Below are 26,223 nucleotides of genomic sequence, written 5' to 3'. Positions count from 1 at the left end.
GATGCTGCCCAGGGTATTTGATACATCATATAAGGCTTTCTCCTGCAGTTCATTTGTTCCTTTTTATCCCTTAGTTTTGAGAGTGGCAGTGGTGCAGGTTGTGCTTGAAGTGGGTTTTGTTTTGTATGATGAAGACTTGAGAGAGGTGTGTTTGCCTCTGTCTGTTCTCAGAGGTGGCAAACAAGACATTAAATCAGTTCACAGAATCAGAGAATGGCAGGGATTGGAAGGCACCTCTGAATCACAGAAACACTGAGGTTGGAAAAGCCCCTCAGGGTCACCAAGTCCAATGGATAACCCTACTGTACAAGGGTCACCTTAAGCCATATCCCCAGGCACCACATCCAAGCGACTTTCAAACATACCCAGGGGTGGTGACTCAGCCACCTCCTGTGGCAGCCCATTCCAATGCCTGACCACTCTTGCTGGGAAATTTTGTTTCCTAATAGCCAGTCTAAAAGGTCATCAAGTCCAGCACCCTCTTCTTATTTCTCTTCCTTTTGGAAAGGCTGGATTCTGAGCATGCCACACAGTCACTAATCTAAGACCTGTTATTGAGTGAGAATTAGGGTCTGGGGCAATAGATGTATTGTTTTTGATCTGCAGGGAAATTCTGTTTCTAAAACTTCTCCCTTTGTTTGGAGTCATAGCACAAAAAGCTGACACTGTAAGTGGTCTGTTGAGTTGAAATGGTATCACACACACACACATGGGGAGGGAAGTTGAGAGTATCAGTATGAAAATACCACAACAAGAAGTTGATGCTGAAATTCATAGATTCATAGAATGGTTTGGGTTGGAAGAGACCTCAAAGATGATCTAGTTCCAACCCCCCTGCCATGGATGGGGATGCCTTCTGGTAGATCAGCTTGCTCAAGGCTCCATCCAGCCTGGCCTTAAACACTTTCAGGGAGGAGACATCCATGGCCTCCCTGGGCAACCTGTTCCAGTGTCTCATCACCCTCACTATCATGAATTTCTTCCTAATCTCTAGTCTAAATGTCCCCTCTTCCAGCTCAAAGCCATTCATTCCATCTTCTCCTGTCACTACAAGCTCTTATGAAAAGTGCCTCCCCAGCTTTCCTGTAGCCCACTTCATGTAGTGGAAAGCAGCTCTAAAATGTCTCCCTAGAGCTTTCTTTACTCCAGACTGAACAGTTTTCTTTGTTGATTACCTCCATTGTTTTGGATTTAACTGGTATAGAAACATAGAATCATTTAGGTTGGAGAAGACCTTCAAGATAATCAAGTCCAACCATTAAGCCTACTCTACAAATCCTGCACTAAGCCATATCCCCAAGCACCACATCTACATGCACTAAGCCATATCCCAAATGGTGCTCCAACCACCTCCCTGGGTGGTCTGTTTCAATGCCTGACAACCCTTTCAGTGAAGAAATTCCTTCTACTATCCAGCCTAGACCTCCTCTGGTGCAGCTTGAGGCTATTCCTTCTCATGCTATTGCTTGCTTCTTGGAAGAAGAGACCCAGACCCACCTCAGTCCAGCATCTTTTCAGGGAGTTGTAGAGAACCAGAAGGTCTCTCCTCAGCATCCTTTTCTCCAGGCTCAACACCCCCAGTTCCCTCACCTGTTCCTCACCAGACCTCTTCTCCAGACCCTTCTCCAGCTTTGTTGCCTTTCTCTGGACCTGCTCCAACAACCTCAAAGTCTTTCTTGTAGTGAGGGGACCAAAACTGAACCCAGTACTCAAGGTGTGACCTCACTGGTGCTGAGTACAAGGGAACAATCCCTATTGTGGTCCTGCTGGCCACACTATTGCTGATCCAGGCCAAGATGCTGGTGGTCTTCTTGGCCACCTGGGCACACACTGACTCCCGTTCAGCCACGGTGTCTGGCCCCGCTAGTTGAAGTGTGACAAGCTGCAGCTCCCCAAGTCTGAAAATCACTCGAGCAGTCTCAGCTCTTCAACAGCCACCGCGGGACTCCCTAGGAGCTATTCCCGTTCCCGCAGGGCATCCACCGCCGCCGGTTACACGGGGAACCTGGTCCGGGAATTCTGCTCCAACCCTCACCCCGGGGACAAGCCCACGAACCAAGCCCGGAGGGCTGGCAGGGGAACAAGCGGGAACCTCCTTAAGAAGGGAGAAAGGGGAGGAGAAAGCGATGCTCTCTGCCCGCAGCAACCCCTCCTCCCGCTTATTTCATCTTCCTTACAAGGCTAAAGCGAGAAGCTTTCCTCCGCGCCTGGCTCCCTTAAAAGCCGCAGAGAAAGCCCCGCGGGTCCCGGTGGGACGCAGCCGGGATGCGAGGCTGACAGGGCTGGGGAGGGAGGACCTGGTGTGAGCACTGCGGAGAAGGTTGCCGCTCTCCACAAGCGCCCACAGCATCCCGTGGATCCCAACCCGGCTGTTCATTGATGCAGGTCTTCCAAAGAAGCATGAAACCAAGCTCCCAAAGAAATCGCTGAGGGAGGAAAAACTGCAGCATGAGAGGTAAATGAATTTTCCCTTTGGGACAAATGAAACAGCTGTATTTCGGTTGATAATCTTCCTTGTAACTATGTCTGGGACAGAGGACTGAAAAAAAAATGCACCTCCTAACATCTGAGGAAAGCTTGGTCTGACTTTGGCTTCACAGCAGCCATGGGTTAAAAACTCAGGTCGAGAGATAACTCAGGTGCTTCTGAAGAAATTCTGAATCCTCTCTTCGGAGCTTTCACATCTGCAAATGGCTTTAAAATCTGCTTCTCTGGTTTTAGAATCTGCTTCTCTGATCTCCTCTCTCTGCTAGTGCCAAGGATTTTTGAGGATTAGTATGTGTGTTGCTTTGGTGGGGGGAGGGAGGTGGAGAGAAAAGAGGGACAGAACCAAAACCTGAAGTGAGAATGTGGTAAACCATCTCCACTGAGACACTTCCAAGTCTCCCATACCTCTGTCCTTGCAATGGTGCCGTTTATTCAGGAAGATCCCCTGACTGAGGTTACTGTAGCTGGGATTTGGGATTCAGAGGGTTTGCCTTTCTTTCCAGTTTAATTGAGACAGGCTGAGATTGTCTGCATCCTCTGTGAATTGCTTTCGTGTTCTGGCCAGCTGGACTCTCTGAAGGATAATTCCAGGGCTGCCAAATCTGAACTGGAAAATGGGAAACACCTTGGGAGTTCAAAACTGCAGCCCCTCAGTTCATGTTGCCACTGAAAGGCAACTTTGCCCCTTGTCTCTAAGGGGCAGATGCTCTGCAAATAGGCCACTACTGACTTTAGTGTAGGTGTAAGGTGTAACACTTGGGCTTCTGAAGCCTATCTTTGCAGTGCTAGAGGACTTACATGTGCTTTTACTCAGCAGGTGAAAATTAGAACTGGTCTTTGGAGACCAGCTGCTGGGAGCTGTGACTGCCTAAGGGAGAAGAGGATAACTGAGCAGCTCCTGCGGGTTCTCCTCTAACGCATCCGGTCAGCCTTCCAGCAGCTGCATGCCGAGGGGTGGCTGCACCAGCCGAGGATGGAAGTGCTGCGCCGCTCCTCAGTCTTCGCTGCGGAGGTGATGGAGGCTTTTGACAGGTCTCCCACTGACAAGGAGCTTGTGTCCCAAGCCAAGGCTCTCTGCAGAGACTACATCAATTCCAGGCTAATTCGAGCAGGCGTCAGCTGGAGCAAACCTGAGCACAACGCCCCGGTGCCTGGCGGTAAGCTGGCAGAGGTGTCCAGCATCCTGCTGCGACTGGGTAAGTCCTCAGTCCCTGCAGCTGGGGGCGGGAGCTGAAACTGTGCGCAGCAATGCAGACCAGCCAAAGGTTTTTGCTAGTAACGAGTACCAAAATGCTTTTCAAGTGATGATACAAGCATTTGCATCTGATTTAATGATACTAAAGTTCAGCTAAGCCTCATGAAGTCACCTTTAGCTGGGCCTGAAAGCTTAGGACCAGTCTGGTCTCTGCACTCTCTCCCCTTTATTTCTGCTTCTGTTTGATAGATACCATCACACATTTCTTTTTAAGGAAGGCACAGCTGACTCCTTCATTCTTACTTTTTCTTTCCTACGCTGATTTTACCCTTTTTTTTCTTTCCAGGAGTTTTTCAGTCTTTGGGTTTGGGCTTTTTCTGTTCTTCAGGCAAATTTGCTTGTCCTCTATTTCTTCTCTGCCTGGGTTGGGGATTGAGATTCATTTGCTTTCAACCAGTTCTTCTGTAGGTGGTAGGAGCATGCTAAAGGACAAACAAGTGGCAGACTGAAGGCTTCTCTTAGATGACTCTGCTGTCACTTATTTGTGTCCAGATGGAAAGATTTGGCTGATAGTCCCAGGAACATGGTGCTTTCTCTGAGCAGATGTTCTGAGAGCACCATGTGGTACCCATGCAACAAGAAGGGTGAGCAGTCCTCCTTAGCAGGATGAAGAAATGTTTTTGTCCTCTGTGTTCAGAAATGCCACCTGCCATGTGGCCTGTCCCCTTCTTTCCCCCTTTGCTGCTAGAACCAGTGCAAGGCAGAGTGATGTCCAGCCACTTGCCAACAGTGGTAGTCCTTAGCCAGAGCAGTTTTGTCTCTGTGATAGTGCTGAGAAGCCTGTGGAGATGTGCAACTGGAGTATTCCCTAGCTCTCAACCAGATAGGGTTGGCTTGTGGGCCCATATAGGTGCTGGGCACAGGTGATGCTGTTGAGGTCTTGGAGAGCAAAAGCCTAAGAGGCTAGTGAGGCTTAACAGCTAATTAGTGCAATTAACAAGTCAGAGGTGACAAAACCTACTGATATTGCCAAATGAGACCCCCAAACAACCTGCCATGTGTGTCAGAGGTCTGCTTTATCTTGTGGCCAAGACCCAGGCAGGTGCCCTTTCACCTCTGCATGGAGCTTCTGCATGTGGCAGCTGTTACTGCTGCCCTGCACTGCTACCCCACGATTACCGAGGAAGAAGAAGCACAGAAATTGCTCTAAGTGTTGCAAAGTGCCCAGCTGAGAATCTACACATGGTCACCAAAAAGTGCCATCAATGTAACATGCTGCTGGAGTCGGTGCTGGGGCTGCCAAGGCAGAGTTCCCCTGAGCCTGGGGCTGCTTTCCAGTGCTTTTCTTACCCTGCCTGTGCATTGCTGCAGGGCAGGGCCTGCTTCAGCAGCATGTGTGCCTCCAACCAAAACTTGATCTCATCTGGAGCCTTCAGGCTCCTTGTTAAAAGCTGTAATTTGGCCCTCTACCAAGTTCTGATCCTAGCATCCTATGCTTCCCTTTCTGCTCACCACGGGCAGGGCTATCCCCATTTCCTTGCATTTACAAAGAAGTCTGTGTGCTCCCTCTGAGCAGAAACCAGCTGTTGAGTAGTGCAAGTAATGTTTCCTCTTATCAGGGCTGGCCATGTGTTAGCAGAGTTTCCTCTTGCCATCAGATTGTGTGGTGCAGTCCTACACACACAAAGGGCCTGGGGAGATCTGTGGAATTCTGCAGAGCTGGGCTTTGCCCATGATGTGCTGAGAGCCAGTGGCCAGAACTGGGGTCTGCTGAGCCTGGAGAAGAGGATGTTGAGGGGGGGAACTTCATTCATGCTGATCAATATCTAAAGGGTGAGTGTCAGGAGACTCTTCTCCGTGGTGTCCTGTGATAGGACAAGGGACAGTGGATGCAAACTGAAATACAGGAGGTTCCACACAAACACAAGGAAAACCTTTTTCCCTCTGAGAGTGGCGGAGCGATGGAGCAGGCTGCCCAAAGAGGTTGTGGGGTCTTCATTTCTGGAGGCATTCCAAACCTGCCTGGATGTGCTCCTGTGTGATTGACTGGGTGAGCCTGCTGTAGCTGGGAAGTTGGACTAGGTGACCCCTGGAGGGTTCTTCCAAGCTCTAACATTCTGTGAATTCAGTTCAAGTAGCTAATGATTCTATAACAGGCTCCTAGCTGAAGCTCCCTTTGTTTTCAGCCCCCAGCTAGATGAAAGCTGGTGAAAGGCCTGGAGCACAGCCCTATGAGGAGAGGCTGAGGGAGCTGGGGGTGTGCAGCCTGCAGCAGAGGAGGCTCAGAGCAGACCTCATTGCTGGCTACAACTATTTGAAGGGAGGCTGTAGCCAGGTGGGGTTGGGCTCTGCTGCCAGGCAAGCAGCAACAGAACAAGGGGACACAGTCTCAGGTTGTGCCAGGGCAGGTCTAGGCTGGATGTTAGGAGGAAGTTGTTGGCAGAGAGAGTGATTGGCATTGGAATGGGCTGCCCAGGGAGGTGGTGGAGTCACCATCCCTGGAGGTGTTGAAGCCAAGCCTGGATGAGGCACTTAGTGCCATGGTCTAGGTGACTGGATAGGGCTGGGTGAGCTTGGAGGTCTCTTCCAACCTGTTTGATTCTATGATTCTGCAGCAAATCTTTAGGGGATCAGTTGCCTTCTGCCCAGAGCAAGTCATCTACATCTTGGAACAGAATGCAAAGCCATGATGACAGCTCCTCTTTTCCCCTGAGTGCTCCACAGCACTCTTGTGTAGGAGGAGGAGGACACAGAATGTCCTTCTAACTCTAAACCAAGTAGGATTCTCCATGCACAGAGGACCTTGTTCCCATGCAACGTTTGCATTGTGTAATGCTCCTTCTGCAGCTGTGCAACCCTCATTAAGTATCTGTGAACCCCTGTAGAGAGAGAAATCCACTGGAAATCAGGGTTTATCAATTCTGCAGCTCAAAAATGGCTTGTTTTCCTACAGAGGAAAACCTTTTCTGCTCAAGCTCCATCACACAATCCTGTGGGAGGATATTCTCTGCTTGTCCTTGGCATTTCCATCTTGGTCTTCAAGCTAGCCTAACACCTTCAACTATTCCTCAGCTGGGGAGAAAACAACCTGGAAGTTCAAGCACATGTCTCTGTGTGTGTGTTGAGAACCTTGCTGCTGAGAATTCAGCCAGGCAAATCTCTTTAACCATTAGGAGGAGAGAAAGAACTCCAGAACCCAGTACCTCTGCAAGTGTTAAAGTAGCCAAGCTGATGGTCTCTTTGCTCAGCTGGTGTTGTGCAGCTCTGGGTGGATCCTTGGCTTTCATCAGCCTCCAGTGTTTCTAGGTTGCTCTCATCTTCATAGAATCATATGATCTTGAGGTTTTTTGTACAGGTCTGATGGGGTGCTGAGAGAGAGCAGTGTTTGAGAGATACAGCCTAGATGTAGACTCCTTCTCACTGAAGAAAAATGAGGTGGATTTGTTCTCTGAGGCCTGTCTCATGTGCTGGAGGAAAGAGAGGCATCCAGCCTGGGAACATCCTGGGCTGCAGCAAAAGAAGGGTGGGTAGCAAGTCAAGAGAGGTGACTCTGCCACTCTGCCCTGCTTTGGTGAGACTTCTCTGTGTTTAGTTTTGGAGTCTTTAACATAAGAGACACACAAATGTGCTGGAGCAGGTCCAGAGGAGGCCACAAAAGTGACCAGAGAGCTAGAGCACCTCCTGTGTGAAAAAGGCTAAGAGAGCTGGACCTGTTCAGCCTGGAAAAAAGAAGGACCCAGAGAGATCTTAGAGCTACATTTCAATATCTGAAGGGGACCTACAGGTAGACTGGGGAGGGACTGTTCAGAAGGGCTTGTGGTGATAGGATGAGGGCCAGTGGTTTGAAACTGGAGAAGGGTAGATTTAGGTTGGACATTAGGAGGAAGTTCTTCACACTGGGCAAGGTGAAATACTGAAATGGGGTGCCAGAGGTGTGGTTGAGGCCCCATCCCTGGAGACATCCAAGATCAGACTTGACATGGCCCTGGGCAGCCTGATCTACTTGGAGATGTCCTTGCTGACTGGTAGGGAGTTGGACAAGATGACTTTTGAGGGTCCCTTCCCTCCCAGTGCAACCTGTGAATCTTTCATGTCAGGGATGACTGCAGCCACACCACTTGTGCAGGGCCATGCAATGTGCTTGTGCCCACTCCTTTTAGAAGCCCCAGGCTCAGGAGGTGTTAATGAAGCAGGATGCAGGTGGCAGGAGGGTTGCATCTTGTGCTAGTTTGGGGCTAACTGGAATATTTTAGTGAGAGGAATTAGGTGGTGGGCTTGTGAAAAGGCAACAATGGTGATGTCTGCTTCACTCATAGGCTTGATGAGATGTATAAAAACAAGAACACAAACATAGATAAGACAGAGCAGGAGAGTCAGAATGTGTGTGAGTGTGTTGCAGTTGGTGCCCTGGGCTGCTTCTGTCTAGCTCATCCTTCTACTTTCTAACCCCCTTTGCCCATCCTCCAAGCTCACCTTGCATGCAGGGCATATTCTGGGATAAGGTAGAGGGGTGGAAAGAAGGTGGAGGGGTGGTTGGGAGCCCCTCCTGGGGACTCTGCTTTCTGGGAGGGCTGCTGTGTTTCTGTATTGCCTTTAACTTGTCTATTTCTGTCTACACCTGTAGATATTGTAACTACCTGCTTGTGTGTTGAGCTAAGCTGTGAATATAAAGCTCCAGCCCTTAACTTCCAGCTGGCTGAGTCTAGTTTGGGTGATTTCATAAGAGTGTGCGTGGGGAGGGGGGAGAGGGGAGTCATTCCCAAAGGGTCACACATCAAACTCACCCTAAGCCTTCTGCTGTGTATTTAAAGTGGACCTGGGATCAGTTCCCTTGGCTGAAGGGATGGATGGCGTGGCTCCAGCTGGAATTCCTGGCTGGTGAGGGCAGTACATGTGCGGCGCTGACTGCTGCCTGCCTGCCTGTCTGTCTGTGTGCCCGCAGGGGATGAGCTGGAGTACATCCGCCCCAACGTGTACCGGAACGTGGCTCGGCAGCTGAACATCTCCCTGCACTCGGAGTCGGTGGTGAGCGATGCCTTCCTGGCGGTGGCCGCGCAGATTTTCACCGCAGGTACCGCACCCTGCCGGGCGTGCAGGCAGGGCTGGGCAGAAGGGAACGGCATGGAGCTGCTCCTCTCGGAGAAGGTGGCCTTGGCTTCCGAGAGGCTGTGGCTGATTTGGCAGTGTGCCATGCTTTAGTGGTATCATAGAATCAACCAGGTCGGAAGACACCTCCAAGATCACCCAGTCCAACCTAGCACTCAGCCCTATCCAGTCAACCAGACCATGGCATTAAGTGCCTCATCCAGGCTTGGCTTCAACACCTCCACACACAGTGACTCCACCACCTCCCTGGGCAGCCCATTCCAATGCCAATCACTCTCTGCCAACAACTTCCTCCTAACATCCAGCCTATACCTACCCCAGCACAACTTGAGACTATATCCCCTTGTTCTATTGCTGCTTGTCTGGGAGAAGAGGCCACCCCCCACCTGGCTACAATGCCCCTTCAGGTAGTTGTAGACAGTAATAAGATCACCCCTGAGCCTCCTCTTCTGCAGGCTGCACACCCCCAGCTCCCTCAGCCTCTCCTCATAGGGTTTATGTTCCAGGCCCCTCACCAGCTTTGTTGCCCTTCTCTGGACATGCTCCAGCACCTCAACATCTTTCTTGAGTTGAGGGGCCCAGAACTGGACACAGTACTCAAGGTGTGGCCTGAGCAGTGCTGAGTCCAGGGGCAGAATAACCTCCCTTGTCCTGCTGGCCACACTGATCCTGGTGCAGGCCAGGATGCCATTGGCTCTCTTGGCCACCTGGGCACACTGCTGGCTCATCTTCAGCCTACTACCTATCAGTACCCCCAGATCCCTTTCTTCCTGGTTGCTCTCCAGCCACTCAGTCCCCAGCCTGTAGTGCTGCTTGGGGTTGTTGTGGCCCAAGTGCAGAACCCTGCACTTGGCCTTGTTAAATCTCATCCCATTGGCCTCTGCCCACCCATCCAGCCTGTCCAGGTCCCTCTGCAGGGCTCTGCAGAGCTCCTCTCTGCCCTGTTCCTCTGGCATGGAAATGCCCTGCTTTATTAGGTCCTCCTGGCAAGTCATTGCTCGTTCTAAAAGGCATCTGCTGCCATTGCTTGTTAGGAGGTGGTGTTACCTACCTCACTGCACGGGGAAGTCACACATTTCAAGCCCTTTTGCTCACCATTGGCAGCTGGAGAAGGTTTATTACGTGGGAGTCTCCCTCGCTCCAGCTCACGCTGCTGGTGCTAGCAGCCAGAGCCGACTCGCCACAAGGGAGTTCTCTTCCTGGCTTCCTTTCCCACAGCAACAGCCAGGAACCTGCTGCTTCCAGCTGCTGCTTCTACTTTCACATACTCAGGAGAGTCTCAACCCTCAAAGCTAAGGTGTCCTGGGTGAGCAGATGCTTTGAGCTTTCCCAAAAGATGCTTGGATGTCAACGTTGCTCAGTTTGTGTTTCGCTGGTCCTACAGACAACTGTCAAACAGAAAAGGACACACCCTGTGCTGAATTCCTGCTCGTCAGTCTCAGCCTCACCTGGAAAGTCTTTGCCTAGGAAGACAGTTTGGGGGAACTAAGAGAGGAGAAACCCTTTGCAGAGAGCTTTATGTCAGGCAAGTCCTGACACGGTTATGGGGTTTCCGTAGTGCTTTGTCATCCATGGAATGGAAAGTAGATGTTGGAGACTGGAAACAAAGCAAACCAACTGTCTCAGTTCTAATTTAATTTCCAGAGACTCAGATAAATTTTATAGAACCAATAACAATTTGTAGAGTGCCCTTCCCTCTTCCCCTTCTTTCCCCAAAGAAAGGGGTTAGATAGAGAAAGAGAGAGAAGTAAGAAAGGTAGGGAAGTTACAAAGGTTGGGGAAGGGAAAATAGCAAATACAGAATGGTATAAATACAACCTGATTGTGATGATTTGGTCTGCCTCATGGGTGATGGCCACGTGGTGGAACAAAGAGAAACCAGGATGGTAATGGTGGTATGCAGGGAGCAGAGTGATGCAGAGAGAGATGCAGCAAGATGCAGAGAGAGAGAGGAGCAGGAAGTCCCCCTGCTTTTATAGGGCAGGAAGGGGGCGTGGGCTAACCATCACCTGGTGGTGTTCAGACCTACCCCTGGGGAGGGTTCAAGACCACCTAGGGTCAGGTTCAGGGTTACTCCCCCTGGAGTGTTAACCCTATACACCAACAAAGCCCCCTCAACCAACCAAAAACCCAACAGCCAAGAAGCCTCAAAGCTGCTTGTTAGCAGTGCACAGAAGTGTGGCAGCACTGGATCCAGTGCCACTGACATGGGAAGTGCCAGAGGAGGCAGTGACCCTTGCTGCTTTGGGACTAGTTGCTACAGGGTAGGAGTCCAGGTTTCTGATGGGCTTTCAGATAGGTTTCCTCACTCAGAACATGTCTATCTTCACCATCAGATGCTTTTTTTTGTGTGTATGAGCACCACAGGAACCACTGCACCCTGAAGAAGACCTCTGCTGACATCCTGTGCTTCAGATCTGAAGTGTACTGTGGTGGAAAGCGGAGATCCTCTCCAAACTCCCAGCAGATGACAAAACAGGTCTCTCAAGCAGGCCTCCTGGCAGGTCGAGCAGATTTACTCCTCAGATCAGGGAAGTGGGTTCTGTATCTAGCACTGCAGTCCTTGGCATCTTTTCAGAGCATGTCTGGAATGCTTTGCCTTAGCCCTGGGCTGGTTTGGGAGGCCATATGGGCTCAGAGAGGAAGAGCTGGGCTAGTACTGCAGGAATGTCTGAATGTGCTCAAAGAGCAGCTGCCCTGCCTGGTGCCTTAGTGCTGAGCTTTACTTGCATCCAAGGCTTACAGAAAAATGAAGGTCAGGTTTGCAGGCCTAGGTATTTGCATTGCAGGTAAGTAGGTTATCTTCTTGGACAGCTATAGCTGACTGCCTCAGCACTGGCTCACCTCCAGAGCTGAAGTGGCACAGGGAATTGAGCCTGGATGCAGATGGAACAGACTGTGCATGCTGCTGTGCTGCATACACATGATCACAGACTTGCAACTGGGGTTGGGAGGGACCTCTGGAAGTCATCTAGTGCTACCACCTGTGCAGTGAGCAGGGACATCCCCAATTTGGTCAGGTTGCTCAGAGTCCCCAGCAAGTCTGACCTTGAATGTCACCCAGGATGGGGCCTCAACCCCTCTAGGCAACCCATCCACTGTTCCACCACCCTCATAGTGAAGAACTTCTTCCTAATGTCCAATCTAAATCTGCTCTTCTCTGATTTCAAGCCACTGCCCCTCATCCTATCACTACAAGCCCTTGGAAACAGTCCCTCCCCAGCTCTCCTGTAGCCCTCTTCAAGTACTGGAAAGTCTCCTTGGAGGCTTCTCCAGGCTGATCAGCCCCAACTGATGCTGGGGAGAAAGCCCTGCTGGCTTCTGAGAGTCCTGCTCTCACCAATGTATACTGACAGATTCACTGAGAGATGTGTTTCTTTAACTTCTCAGCTCAGGAGCAAGGGAAAAATGGGGATGACTTAAAGTGGTTTTGTTGAAAGTAAAGCTAGAAGTCCTAACTTTGTCCAAACCTCGAGGTTTTCAAGGTAGTAAGAAAGTGGATCTGCACTCAGCTGTCTGAGGCTGGCAGTGCTAGAGATTTTGGAAACTTGGTAGAAGCCCAGGCCCAAGATCTGTTGCTGGTGCTGCCCCCCCTCTGGGGACACCGTGCTGCATAAAGGGCTGGCAGTTGGCTAGCTGCACAGGGAGTGGATCCAAACCTTCCTGGTGCTCTCTCTGCCCTAGTTTTAATTCTCTTTCCCCTCTGCCTGAGTGACTAACAGAACAACCTGTGGCATGAGGCTGGTCTTGTGTATTTCATTGCTTTTATCAAGTCCTCAATGGAATTTCTCTTGCTATAAGGCAGACAGGGAGAAGCTTGGTGATCTTCAATGGTTTTGAACCCCAGCTGCAGTCTCAAGACTCAGCACTTAATGCTAAATCCAGCAAATCAGAGTTGGCTGTGGCAGCCAAACATTCATTCCCAATTTTTCTCATAGTCCAGAGGAAAGAGGCTCTTACTGAGCAAAGGAAACTCAAGTGCACTCTGAGTTTTCGTGCCAATTACCAGCAGCCAAAGCATCTCAGCCAGTTTTTCACTGCCTGATTTATGAAGAAAACAGTTACAGTCTGGCACTGCAGTGCCTAGACAGACTGGGGGCTGCATTAGTCACTCACACTGCCTTTCCAGCGACAGATTGGAGGGGTTTGACCCTATCTTGCTGAAGAGGTTTGCCACTTAATCTCTTTACGTGGCCTCCTTCCACACTCTGGTCTGGTTTTGAATCTTCCTACTGGTTGTGCTCACTCCCTGTCCACGCTGTCTACAAGCCCTGACTAAGCATGAGTCCTAGATGGACTTGTGAAGAAGGCAAGACTGAGGACACCTGGTGTCCTTGTTGGTCCTTCTGCATGGGTCTGTTGTGCCATATGCAACTTTGGAGCGTTGTTTATTCCAGTTCCCCCAAGTTTGGCTTTACTCTGCTGTAGTAAAGGCAGCTTGAATCCCAGTCACAGTGAGATCAGCAGCTGAGAACATAGGCAGAAAGTGAGCCTGATAAGGCTCAAGCTGTCTTTTTCTTCCCTGTTTCCTTGCAACCTGTTGGTTATCTGGAGTGAGAAGAGCCCATCTGTGTGGAGACTGGCACTGCAGAGCTCTGACCTGCTTTGGGTGTTCAAGGCTGTCCACCCTTCTGACTATACCATTGGTCTTCATGCGTGGTCCAAAGCTGTTCTGCAATCAGCAGGAGACTTCCCACTGACTTTGAAGAGGCTTTGGGTTGGGTCTGGGTGAGCTGGGATGTACATTAGCTGTTTAAATACCAGAAGGAAGGGGGCACTTGCTGGAAAAACTGAAGTGGAAAAAGGACATGCATTTTCCTTTTCTAAGGGCAGCAGTTTCTTCCAGTTGGTGAGAGCTGCTAGGTATGAGAGCTCTCTAAAGCCTTCATCCTAGGTCGTGTGCTCATCAGTTTTTAATCACAAGTGAACCCTGTAGGACAGGGATGCATGGTTGATGGCTTCTCAGGAGAAAATACTCCCCTCTGCAGGAGCAAATGCTGTTAGAAATGCATGAGCTGAGCTTCCTTCCTTGTGCTTGTGCAGTTTGGCTTCCTTCTCTCCACCAAAGGAAAGTATATTATGTCTGGCTGTATTTTTCCAGCTGTTGAAAAGCAGCACTTGATCGTGTCTCTCCTAGGTCTGATTTGCAAAGCTGAGCTCTGCTGCTGAGTGGAGCAGAGGGAAGATTGTTTGAGTAAGCTTGGCTAGTGTGGTGCTTGGAGCCTGCACAGTTGTGTCTCCTGGCTTCATGAGCTCTCCCTTGGGGCAGACAAGCTGATCTGCAGCAGGAACACTTTCAAGAGCAGTACTCCCCTGCTAATTCATTTTCCCCTGGGCTCAGCACTGTTTACATACCTTCAGCTCCATGTCTGGCCTTGAGTCTGCAACTTGTATTTCTTCTTTTTCTTTTTTTCAATGCCTTCCCAAGCAGCTGCTTTTTTTTGCTGTCTCCCTGTGTTCCATCTCTGCAAATAGGCATTTCAGAGCTTTGTCTTTTCTGACCACTCCTTTCCCTTCCAACCTCTAAGGTTCTGTGGTTTTGGGCCAGTTTTCCACTTGTTAGCTCCTATGCACACTAGTCTGCACAGGGGGAAGCTGTGGCTCGATTGTCTCCTTTGGCAGGGAGTGCCTGCCTCGCCCAGCGTGGGTGGCAGCTGCAACTTGGGAGGAATCTGGTGCAAGACAATGTGTTTTCTCTGCTCATGTGCAGGGAACAGATGCAAATCCAACTTATCATAGTCTCAAGCAGGTTGGAAGTGACCTCCAAGATCATCCAGTCCAATCTAGCAGCCAGCCCTGCCCAATCAAATAGACAATGGCACTAAGTGCCTCATCCAGGCTTGGCTTCAACACCTCCACACACAGTGACTCCACCACCTCCCTGGGCAGCCCATTCCAATGCCAATCACTCTCTCTGCCAACAACTTCCTCCTAACATCCAGCCTAGACCTCCCCTGGCACAACTTGAGACTGTGTCCCCTTGTTCTGTTGCTGCTTGCCTGTGAGAAGTGACCAACCCCACCTGGCTACAGCCTCCCTGCAGGCAATGAGCTCTGCCCTGAGCCTCCTCTGCTGCAGGCTGCACACCCCCAGCTCCCTCAGCCTCTCCTCACAGGGCTCTGCTCCAGGCCCCTCACAGCTTTGTCGCCCTCCTGTGGACACCTTCCAGTACTGCAACATCTCTCTTGAATGGAGGAGCCCAGAACTGGACACAGCACTCAAGGTGTGGCCTGAGCAGTGCTGAGTACAGGGGCAGAATAACCTCCCTTGTCCTGCTGCCCACACTGTTCCTGATGCAGGCCAGGATGCCATTGGCTCTCTTGGCCACCTGGGCACACTGCTGGCTCATCTTCAGCTACTATCTCCCAGCACCCCCAGGTCCCTCTCTGCCTGGCTGCTCTCAGCCACTCTGTCCCCAGCCTGTAGCACTGCTTGGGGTTGTTGTGGCCAAAGTGCAGAACCCTGCACTTGGCCTTGTCACATCTCATCATTATGCTGAGGGATGCATCAAGGTAGTGTCACCTTCACCCTGGGCTGCAAATTACAGGAGGCTGAGGCACTGCTGTCCCAGTAGGTTGTGCTTGTCTGTCACTGCCAAGGGAGTCCTTGAAAAAGAAAAGTGAGTGGAGCTGGTAGAAGAGTGCAGGTGGAGGCTACTGTGGCCTGATCCTCTCCCCTGCCTTGCCTGGGGCTGGGTGCGTGCTGGAGCCCTCCTGGAGCAGAGGGACCAGCCACAGGTAAGGCCCAGCTTTGGTCTAAAGCAGCTGTTAGAGATGCCTGCTCTTCTCTTGCTTCAGGGCTCTGTTATGACATCTCATGAGAGCAGCAGCAGAAGCTGTGCCCTGCTGCCTCAGGCGAGGAGTGCAGCCAGCCCTGCCTGTCTGCTTACTCAGTAGGAGTCTCCATGCAGAGAAACTGGGAGGGGATTTCCTCCTCTCCCACTGCAGTGCACCCCAGCCTTGCTGGTAAGAGGAAAAGCAGGCTGAAAGATTGGTTTGACCCTCACAAACATGCTCTGTTGAGAGGAGAGTAATGGGAAGTGACTGCTAAGCCCTTCACATCCATTCTCTACTATGACAAGCATCAGCCAAAGGCTTGGCCTCTTCCTGCTGTCTGTGTGAAAGGGAGAGAGAGGCTCTGTATGTTGGCAAAGCTTCATCTCAGGCAGGTCTTTTGGCAAGTCCCAGTGTGTAGCAGCCTTGGCAAGGAAGGCAGTGCTCAGGGGCTTTCTCTCCATGCTCCTTGAGAGGAGAACCCTGGTCTGACATGTCTGTAGAGCAAACTGTTTTCCTGTCTACCAAGGAAATCAGGGAATTATTGCAGCTGGAAAAAACCTTTAAGATCACAGAGTCCAACCATTCTCTTAACTTCAGCAAGTCCTATGCTAAATCATCTTCCTCAGCACCGTGTCTCTGCCTTTTGTAAACACCTCCAGGGATGGAGATGCAACATGGGTCACAGAGTGCCAGGGGCTGGAAGGGAGCTGGAAAGGTCATCTAGTCCAAACCCCCCTCCCAGAGCAGGGTCTGTTGAGCTTTTCTCTTTCATAGGTTGTGGATACACTTTTATTTCATCTCAGGAGAGGCTGAGAGAGCTGAGGCTTGTTTGGCTTGGAGAAGAGGAGCCTGAGGGAGGGATTTCATTGATGCTTACAAATTTCTAAGGGGTAGGTGTTGGGAAGATGGGGCTAGACTCTTCTCAGTGATGCCCAGTGACAGGGCAAGAGGTAATGGGCATAAACTTGAACATAGGAAACTCAATCTAAATGTGAGAAGAAACTTCTTCACTTTAAGAGAGGCAGAGCACTGGAACAGGCAGCCCAGAGAGGTGGTGAAGTCCCCATCTCTGGAGGCTTTCAAAACCCATCTGGGCACGTTCTTGTGTGACCTGCTTCAGGTGAACCTGCTCTGGCATGGGGATTGAGCTCAATCTTCAGAGGTCCCTTCCAAGCCCAACCACCCTGTGTTTCTGTGACCTCAGACTTGAAAGGATGGTTGTCAGTAAAAGGTTGGGAATGAGCCAGTGAACTCTTTCCTGGCATTTTGAGTCAGTTTTCCTCCTGTAAGTCATGACTTCTGTAACTCAGGAAGCAAGGAGCTACATTTCTGCAGGGATCAGGGGCTGTAAAAACTGACTTACACCCAGGCTGAGTAAAAACTACCTGGGGCTCTGGGTCAGGACCTTGTGACCAGCAAGACATTAAAGTCTCCTTTCAAGCCTCTTTCTTTGGATGGAGATGTGTTGACCTGCAATGGCACAGCCTCTTTCTTGCCAAGAGGAGCTTTCTGTCTCCTGTTTCCTTGTGTGGTTTCACAGGCAGTTCCTGCTGGCTCTGCTGGTGACATGCTGTGAGCAAGACAGCTACACAGTGTGAATGATACCACACAGGCAGTGAGCTTTCTGAGTGACAGCTCTGGGGAAGGGACACCAGAGGGCCTGCCTAGAAAATAAAATCAGAACAACTGCCCATTTAGCCATGTTAATAACTTCCTCTGCTCTTGGAGACAGTGCTGGTGAAGGGTAAAGCATCACAGGAGACACTGGGCTCCTGCAGCTACTGTTGGTACAGAGCCTCACAAAGGGACCACTTGTAGATTTTGATCTTCCATCAGTCATGAGTGAAAAATTGTGCTCTTGGGAACACTGAATGGATTTTCTTCAGTCTAAAAAGTCATTCCTGTGGCTGCCATTTGAACAGTGTGCTCATGCAGCCCAGAACTCTTACCCTGGGCTGCAGCAAGAGGAGCAGCAGGGCAAGAGAGGTGATTCTGCCCTTTGCCTCTGCTCTTGTGAGACCCCCCACCTTGAATCTTGCATCCAGTTCTGCTGCACTTGTTGTAAGAAGGACATGGAACTGTTGGAGCAAGTCCAGAGGAGGCTACAAGGATGATGATCCAAGGGCTGGAGCACCTCTGCATGAGGATAGGCTGAGTGAGCTGAGGTTGAGGATAGGCTGAGTGAGCTGAGGTTGTTCAGCCAGCAGAAGAGAAGATTCTGGAGGGACCTTAGGATCCCTTCAGGAATTGGGAAGAGGCCCTACAGGAAAGCTGGAAAAGGGACTTTTTATAAGGGTGTCTAGCAACAGGATAAGGGAGAATGGTTTGAAGCTGAGGAAGAGTAGGTTTAGACTGAAGAACTTCTTCCTAAGAGCCAGTCTAAGGGTTGGAAGACTCTGGTGGAGGAACAGGTTGCCCAGAGAGGTCATGTATGCCTCCTCTCTGGAGGTGTTCAAGGCCAGGTTGGATGAGAGCTTGGACTTCCAATCTAGTTGAGAGGTGCTGCTGCTGACCATGACAGAAGGTTGTAGTGGATGATCTCTGAGGTCACTTCCAACCTAAGCCATTCTAGGATTCAATGAATTTCAGGACCTCTTTTTAACAGGGCAACCTGTTCCAGTGTCCCACCACCCTCACTGTAAAGGATTTCTTCCTCCTCTCCAGTCTAAATCTTTCCTCTGCCACCTCAAAACCATTATCCCTCAACCTGTCACTAGAAGGCCTTGCAAAAAGTCCCTCCCCAGCTGTCCTGTAGCCCCTTCAAGTACTAAAAGGCCTCTCTAAGTCCTTCCCAGAGCCTTTCTTTTTCCTCCAGCCAGAATATACTTTCTCCATACTTCACAACAAGCTTGACAAACACTGCCAGTCCACCTAATAAAGAAAGGTGGAAATTCAACTTCCCAGCAGACCAGAAGGAAATCCATGTGACATTGTGGTGTGGTGGATCTGCTGCACTGATGCAGAGGGTAGCATTTCCAGCTCACTGCTCGTGATGAAAGCCTGCTGAGGGACTGCTGGCTGCAATGTTTAAGCGTAATGGAGTTGCACCCCACGGCTGGCAAAGCAGGGGGGAGACTCAGGGCAATTGGCTGATGCCCAGAACTGAGCTCCACTTATCACATTGGCAGGAAGATGACTGCTGCTGGGGCAAGATCCCTGGAGTGCTTGCTACGGGCAGGTCAGCCTAACAGGAAGGCTGTTTGCTGTGAGATTAGATAGCTCAAGTGACACTCTGTGCCCTGCCTTCAAATGAGGTCACCCCTCAGGCTCCTCTCCTCCAAGCTAAGAGCCCCAGCTCCCTCAGCCTTTCCTCAGCAGGGAGATCTTCCACTCCCTTCAGCATCTTTATGGCTCTGCACTGAACTCTTTCAAGCAGTTTCTTGAGGTCCTTCTTGAATGGAGTGACCCAGAATATTCCAGAAAAAGCCTTACCAGGGCAGAGTAGAACTTCTCTCTCCTAATAACCACACCCATTCTAATACAACCCATTGGTGGTCTTGACCACAAAGGCATGTTGCTGGCTCATGGTCAATCCTTCTGCCCACCAGGACCAGAATGCTTTGTCTTAAGGGTGTTTGAGAGCTGTGCTAGTGACAACCTACACCGTGCTGGGATTCTGGGGAGAGTTTTCCCCTGCCCAGGGAGGTGGTGGAGTCACCGTCCCTGGAGGTGTTCAAGAAAAGCCTGGATGAGGCACTTAGTGCCATGGTCTGTTTGGTTGGGTGGGGTGCTAGTTTGGACTGGCTGAGCTTGGAGGTCTCTTCCAACCTGGCTGATTCTGTGATTCTTTTCCAGCCAGGTGAAAGCATGCAGCACTGTGGCTCCACCTGAACGCCCAGCGGGACACGTGCAGCCAAGGGCAGCTGTTTCCTTTCACCAGTGAAGACTGAGCTCTCTGTGTGTGCATGGATCTGAAGGACCTTTCTTCTTTCCACAGGCATAACGTGGGGCAAGGTGGTGTCTCTGTACGCCGTGGCAGCTGGGCTGGCGGTCGACTGCGTGCGGCACGCGCAGCCAGCCATGGTCCACACCATCGTGGACTGCCTGGGAGAGTTTGTCCGCAAGACCTTGGTGACGTGGCTGAAAAGGAGAGGAGGCTGGGTAAGAGATGCCCTCTGATCAAGAACTACTTCCACAAGTGCAGGCCAGAAAACATCCTGGTTAATGGAAGTGAAAGTGCCCCCACTGCAGCTTTATTCCCTCCCACAGCACTGTGGCCACCACCACCACCTTACTTAGACCTGTGCTAGACTCCATGCGTCTCTTACTGCCTGTTGCAGAGTCCTGCCTGTACTACTGTTACAACCTGAGGAAAGGCTGAGAGCTGCATTGGTTCAGCCTTAAGAAGAGAAGGTTTAGGGGAGGCCTTCTTGTCATGTACCAATGCATAAAGGGTGACTACCAGGAGGGTGGAAACTCTCTTTTTACAAGGAGTCCTAGGGAAGAGACAAGGAGTGACTGGGACAAGCTACTGCTGGGGAGATTCCTGTTGGACTCTGGAAGAAAATGTTTCCCCATGAGAGCAGTCAGACATTGGAGTCACCTTCCAAGGAAACCAGTGGATTCCCTTCCATTGGAGAGTTGTAAGACTCAGCTTGACAGAGAGCTGGGCCAGCTCGTTTCATCTAGGCTATCACCTAGAAAGGTTGGACTAGGTGATCCTTGGGGTGCTTTCCAAGCTGGCATTCTATGAGTCTGTGATCAGCTATTCTGGTCTTCATCTTCCTGTATATCTGTGCCAGACTAATTCCATCCTGACCTGCCAGAGCCTTTTCTGTTCCAGACTTGAACATCTCTGGAGCTGCCAGCCAGTCACAGCAGGAGGCTGTAAGCAGGAGTCATTCTCTGGGGCAGCTGTTCTCTGGAAACTGAAAACCATCAGGCCTGCTAACTGAATTCCCCTTTCATCTGTGGCCCAGTTTCCCAGCTCACAGCTTAGCATATTAACATGATTTGCTGCCATAAGGAATTTTAAAGGGCTGTTAAAAGCTGGCACTTTGTGCCATTCCCTGATCTGACCCTGACAATGCTCCGTGGATCATTTCTGCTGCAGCTCCAACTGTAGTGCATTTATTCTTTGAAGGGCACTCCTAAGACCCAACCAGACCTGTGATTGTTGATGGTGTGGCAGCAGTGGTGGCTGGCACTCACTGTGGCACGGGGAGAGTCTGCAGTGGTTGAAATTGGCATGGGCTGCCCAGGGAGGTGGTGGAGGCACCGTCCCTGGAGGTGTTGAAGCAAAGCCTGGATGAGGCACTTAGTGCCATGGTCTGGTTGATTGGACAGGGCTGGGTGCTAGGTTGGGCTGGCTGAGCTTGGAGGTCTCTTCCAACCTGGCTGATTCTATGATTCTATGAAATGGCTCTGGATGTGTCTCTCTGATGATATCTGTTCCCTTCTCATTAGGCAGACATCACAAAATGTGTGGTGAATACTGACCCTGGCCTCCGCTCCCACTGGCTTGTCTCTGCCGTCTGCAGCTTCGGTCACTTCCTCAAGGCCATTTTCTTCGTCCTGTTGCCTGAGAGATGAATCTGAGGTGCCAACTGCAGCCCCCCCTACCCACCTGCTCCCTGGCTCCAGAAGCAGTGGCAATGGCAGTCTCTGAGGAGGAGGAAGAGAAGAACCAGGACAAACAAATTTCTTCTTCTCCTCTCCCTTTAGCTGGGAGCAGATGAGCAAACTCCTTGCAGCCATGGGAGCCTTTCTCACCATTTGTCCTTTCCAGAGCCTTGTTTCCCTGGGTGACTTGTACATGTGGCCTGGACCCTGCCAGTCCATGGCAGGGTGACTGCAGCTGTGTATGGCATGGGTGGTCAGATATCTCTTCATTGCAGCTGCCTTGCATGCTCCTACTCGTGCCAGGCAGAGGGGAAGAGGAGATGGGTAGAAAGGGGATAGAAAGTAGAAGAGGAGGAAGAGTCCCTCCTGCACTGCCTGTGGTTTTTCTGTCTGAGCCCTCAGACTTGCCCTGTGTGGTTCTGGTTGTTACATTTGTGCTTGTGCTCCATCTCCTTTATACCTAACTCAGACCACTGGGCACTGCTCCCAGCACAGCTCAGTGGAGGGGGAACAGACCAGAGAGGTGATAAAAACAAACCTACTGTCATCAGATGTTTGTCCCCCACATCCCCTGGGAGTCCCTCTGAGGGGCAGGAGCAGAGGGCAGTTGTGTGGGATGCAGTTTGCAGGTGTGGTGTTGATGCCTTGTGCTGCACACAGGTGGGAGAGGGAGGGGCAGTGCCTTCAGGCAGCAGTCTGGGCTTGAATTTCAGAACGAATAAAAACGTTTCCTCCACTGAGATTTCTTCAGAGCTAAGCAGGTAGGTGGGAAAGGCTGGAGGCCATGGGCAGGAGTTAGGGAAACAGTAAGTGAACTGCCTGGTGGTGTGAAAGGGGAAAGCTGTGTCCAAAGTAGCTGGTTTGTGTTTCTCCTTTCATGTCTTTGGAAGTACAACTCACAGTCTTCTTTATGGCAAACAATAAAGGAATAGGTGGTGTAGCACCATTGCAAAGGGTTATTGTGTTTGTTTCCAGAGCTGCAACCTCCAAAAAAGGCCAGAGCAGTGCAAAGACAAACACTCAGGCCATGCTAAAAATACTTCCAGCTATCCCCCTGGTAGAACACATTAACCTGTTTAAAACTACAGCATCTCCACTTCACACTGGGAATTCAGCCCACGGTGTCAGAAGCTTGCTGTTTCCACCAGCAGAAGTGGGACCTCAATGAGGTCATCAGGGGAAGACCAAGAAGCCTCTTCTCTGCCACTTCTGCCACACAAGAAGGCTACACTTCTTTTGAATCAGCCCAGGACTCTGGGCCCCTCAATTCAAGAGAGGTGTTGAGGTGCTGGAAGGTGTCCAGAGAAGGGCAGCAAGGCTGGGGAGGGGCCTGGAGCACAAACCCTAAGAGGAGAGGCTGAGGGAGCTGGGGGTGTGCAGCCTGCAGCAGAGGAGGCTCAGGGCAGAGCTCATTGCTGTCTACAACTACCTGAAGGGAGGCTGTAGCCAGGTGGGGCTGGGCTCTTCTGCCAGGCAACCAGCAACAGAACAAGGGGATACAGTCTCAAGTTGTGCTGGGGGAGGTCTAGGCTGGATGTTAGGAGGAAGCTGCTGGCAGAAAGAGTGATTGGCATTGGAATGGGCTGCCCAGGGAGGTGGTGGAGTCACCATCCCTGGGGGTGTTCAAGCCAAGCCTGGCTGAGGCACTTAGTGCCATTGTCTGGTTGACTGGACAGGGCTGGGTGCTAGGTTGGACTGGATGATCTTGGGGGTCTCTTCCAACCTGGGTGATTCTATGGTTCTAGGATGTAACTGAGCTTCTGGGCTGCAAGCATCCATTGCTGGCTCATGTTCAGCTTCCTTCTCCATTTCCTTGTACTAGATCTATGCTCAGTCAAACTAAATACTTGCCTTGTCAGAAATGCAGGGGGCAGAAAGGTCAAATCTGTGCTCCACAACCTCCCTGGGCAACCTGTGCCAGTGTCTGACCATCCTCACTGCAAAGAACCCTTTCCTAACATCTACTTTGAATCTCCCCTCTGACAGTTCAAACCCATTCCTCCTCACTCTGTCATCACAAGACCTTGTCAAAAGTCCCTCCTCAGCCTTCCTGCAGCCCCCCTTCAGACACTGGCAGGCCACTATAAGGTCTCCTGGAAGCCTTCTCTCCTCCAGGCTGCAGAGCCCCAGCTCTCTGAGCCTGTCCTCATAGCAGAGCTGCTGCAGTCCTCTGAGCATCTTCATAGACTCCTCTGGACTTGCTCTAACAGTTCCTTGTGTTGGGGGCTGCAGAGCTGCACACAGGACTGCAGGTGGGGTCTGAGAAGAGCAGACACAAGGGGCAGAATCCCCTCCCTTGCCCTGCTGCCCACACTGCTCTTGCTGCAGCTCAGGTTAAGCAAGAAATAAGCTAGAAGGCAAATAAAAGCCCCAGCTTGCTGCTGTTCCATCTTGATTTACATCCCTAGAAAGTGCTATTTATTATCTCCCATGTGCCAGATGATGTCCTGGTATGTACCAGTCGACTTTAGGCACACAGGTTTGGTGATGACAAGTGGAAGGAACTGAGCTTTTTTAGTCCTGAGAGGTCTTTTACAACCAAACCAGTTGTATAATCCTGCAATTCTAAGCACAGGCTGTCAGCCCTCACAAAAAAAGGGAAGAAGGAAGGCAATGAGGCCACCACTGCAGGCAGGGTGGTGTGCAAGACAGCCCCCAACTCTGCCCTAGCACCAGATGCTTTGGAAAGGGTTCCCCTTTCTGGGAGAGAAAACAACCTGCAGGCCTGAATGGCCCTGGGAGGTCAGACCTCCCTTTCCCAGGAGCCCTGGCAGCCAACCTGAACTTCAGGCATCAAGAAGGAAAGCCTGACAACAATGGGTTTGCCAGCAGGAGCCTGCCAGGCTTAGAAAGGGCAGGCTGAGCATCTCTTGGCTGGGGAACTGAGCTATGTTCTAGCAGCTTACTGGGGATTTAAGTTTTTCTTTTGAGGTGCCAAGAGGATCAAAATAAAAGGCTAATCTGGAGGGTTTTTTAATTCCCTCCTTAGATTATTAGAAAATCCAGGCTCAGTTCTGGTGGGAAACAAACTGTCCCTCTAGCAGCCACTGCACAGCCCCTGGCTCCTGCCTCCTGCTCAGAAGGGAAAATGTCACATTGTGGTGCTGAGAGAACTTCAAGCTCCTCAGTTCAAGAGTGATGTTGAGGTGCTGGAAGGTGTCCAGAGAAGGGCAACGAAGCTGGTGAGGGGCCTGGAGCACAAACCCTATGAGGAGAGGCTGAGGGAGCTGGGGGTGTGCAGCCTGCAGAAGAGGAGGCTCAGGGCAGAGCTCATTGCTGTCTGCAGCTACCTGAAGGGAGGCTGTAGCCAGGTGGGGTTGGGCTCTGCTGCCAGGCAAGCAGCAACAGAACAAGGGGACACAGTCTCAAGCTGTGCTGAGGGAGGTCTAGGCTGGATGTTAGGAGGAAGTTGTTGGCAGAGAGAGTGATTGGCATTGGAATGGGCTGCCCAGGGAGGTGTTAAAGCAAAGCCTGGATGAGGCACTTAGTGCCATGGTCTGGTTGCTTGGCTAGGGCTGGGTGCTAGGTTGGACTGGATGAGCTTGGGGGTTCTCTTCCAACCTGGTTGATTCTTTGATAAGGTACTAAGCAACCTGACCTAGTGGAGGCTGTCCCTGCTCACTGCAGGGAGGTTGGACTAGATGACTTTTGAAGGTCCCTTCTGATCCGAATCATCCTCTGATGCCCTGATTCTATGTCAAGTCCTGCACTGCTGGAGAAGACAAGCATCAGTCCTGGCTGCTGGTCTATGGGCAGAGAAAAGAGACAAAGTTTCTTCTGTTCTGAATAATGCTTGTGAGGAAGCTGGAAACTCCCTGCTCAACACTTCCTTTGCTTTGTTTTTCTGCAAGAGTGGAAGTTGTTGGGTTTTCTTCCCAGCTGACCTAGCCTGGGATGGGCTGCATCTCATCCCACTGACCCAGGAGCACTCTGTTTCCCACACACTCTGCTTGACTATGCAATGCACTTCCAGGTCCTGGGTGATGGTGTGAAGTTCAACCCAGGATCGTTCTGTTTAGCTGTGCTAGGGGCTCATAATCCCAGTGGGGCCAAATGTTTAGAGCTAAAGTGGTTACAGGCTTTTCTGAGGGAGTATTTAAGCTCCATCTGTCAAACCACTTGCTCAGATGAAATGTACAGGCTCTGCCAGCAGTACATTAAATTGTTGTTTTCTTGTCTTTAATTTAGTTGCCCTAAGAGAAAAACAATTAAGCTGTGGCAAATTCATGCCTGTAACATGATAAAAACTAGATGTAAAAAAACATAGATAGAAAAAAATGCAAGGAGATATTGATGAGAGCCTCAACCAAAAGCTCTTGGCAAAGCTTTTGGAATGCCTTAGGGCCCTGATCTTTTCAGCAAGGCATCCAAGGGACTTGAGACATGCTTCATGTTCATTGTAATTGTGCACAAAACCAACAACCCCCCCTCCCCACCCCAAACAACACAACACTTGCACATTAAAAAGATACTAAAATGATAACCCCAAAAATAGCCAGAGTTCTTTCTCAGCATCTAAACAACAACTCTGAGGAATGTTTGGTATTGCAGTCTTCCAGGAAGCCTCAATGTCACTCCCTGATGCTCTTGTTCTGTACTTCAGTGCACAGCACAGATGCAAGTCTGATGAATTAAGGGCTTCAGAGATTGGGGTTTTTTTTCCTCCATTTACAGGAGAAAAAGCAGTGCAGAAACAAAATGACAACTGCTGCAGGACAAAGACCACTCCAGTTGCTTTAGCTGCTTTGAAGAAGGTGAGCCTGCTGCCAGCCTTTCACAGGGGAGAGGTATGAGCCAGGCTGTGGCTGAAGCAATGTCATGCCTAGGAGATGATCAGCACTGCTCAACTGCCTGCCACTGACATCCCCAAGCTGATTTGATTCTGTGCTCCACAACCTCCCTGGAGATGTTCAAGGCCAGGTTGGATGAGGCCTTGAGTGACCTGTTCTAGTGGGAGGTGTCCCTGCTCACGGCAGGGGGATTGGAACTGGCTGAGCTTTGAGGTCCCTTCCAACCTAAACCATTCTATGAGAATCTCTGCCTTTGGAATTTATGGTTTAACTGGATCCAGGCTCACAGAATGTCAAGGGTTGGAAG

General features: G+C 50.8%; 1 protein-coding gene across 3 annotated transcripts; it reads left to right on the top strand.

Moving 5' to 3' along the window:
- The first annotated feature begins 2,185 nt into the window (after window positions 1–2,185).
- BOK (BCL2 family apoptosis regulator BOK) lies at window positions 2,186–22,079 on the top strand. Of its 3 annotated transcripts, none has more exons than XM_064164961.1 (5): window positions 2,186–2,455; window positions 3,305–3,683; window positions 8,625–8,753; window positions 19,502–19,665; window positions 20,971–22,079. In XM_064164961.1, exons 2-5 carry the CDS (start codon window positions 3,461–3,463, stop codon window positions 21,094–21,096), a joined length of 642 nt encoding a protein of 213 aa, XP_064021031.1. In that variant the 5' UTR covers window positions 2,186–2,455; window positions 3,305–3,460; the 3' UTR covers window positions 21,097–22,079. The 3 variants fall into 3 exon arrangements, with proteins under 3 accessions (XP_064021031.1, XP_064021030.1, XP_064021032.1); XM_064164960.1 differs by having other exon boundaries at window positions 3,302–3,683; XM_064164962.1 differs by having other exon boundaries at window positions 3,302–3,683; window positions 20,975–21,091.
- The last annotated feature ends 4,144 nt before the right edge of the window (window positions 22,080–26,223 follow it).

This window comes from Pogoniulus pusillus, chromosome 26 (assembly GCF_015220805.1).
Source record: "Pogoniulus pusillus isolate bPogPus1 chromosome 26, bPogPus1.pri, whole genome shotgun sequence".
Taxonomy (NCBI): domain Eukaryota; kingdom Metazoa; phylum Chordata; class Aves; order Piciformes; family Lybiidae; genus Pogoniulus; species Pogoniulus pusillus.
This window is presented reverse-complemented; position numbering and strand designations above follow the sequence as displayed.

Excerpts from the sequence above, each read along its gene's own strand:
- BOK (XM_064164961.1), top strand. The coding sequence starts at position 3,461 with ATGGAAGTGCTGCGCCGCTCCTCAGTCTTCGCTGCGGAGGTGATGGAG. Across the intron at positions 3,684-8,624 it reads CAGCATCCTGCTGCGACTGG|GGGATGAGCTGGAGTACATC; the intron begins GTAAGTCCTCAG and ends GTGTGCCCGCAG. Across the intron at positions 8,754-19,501 it reads CGCGCAGATTTTCACCGCAG|GCATAACGTGGGGCAAGGTG; the intron begins GTACCGCACCCT and ends TTCTTTCCACAG.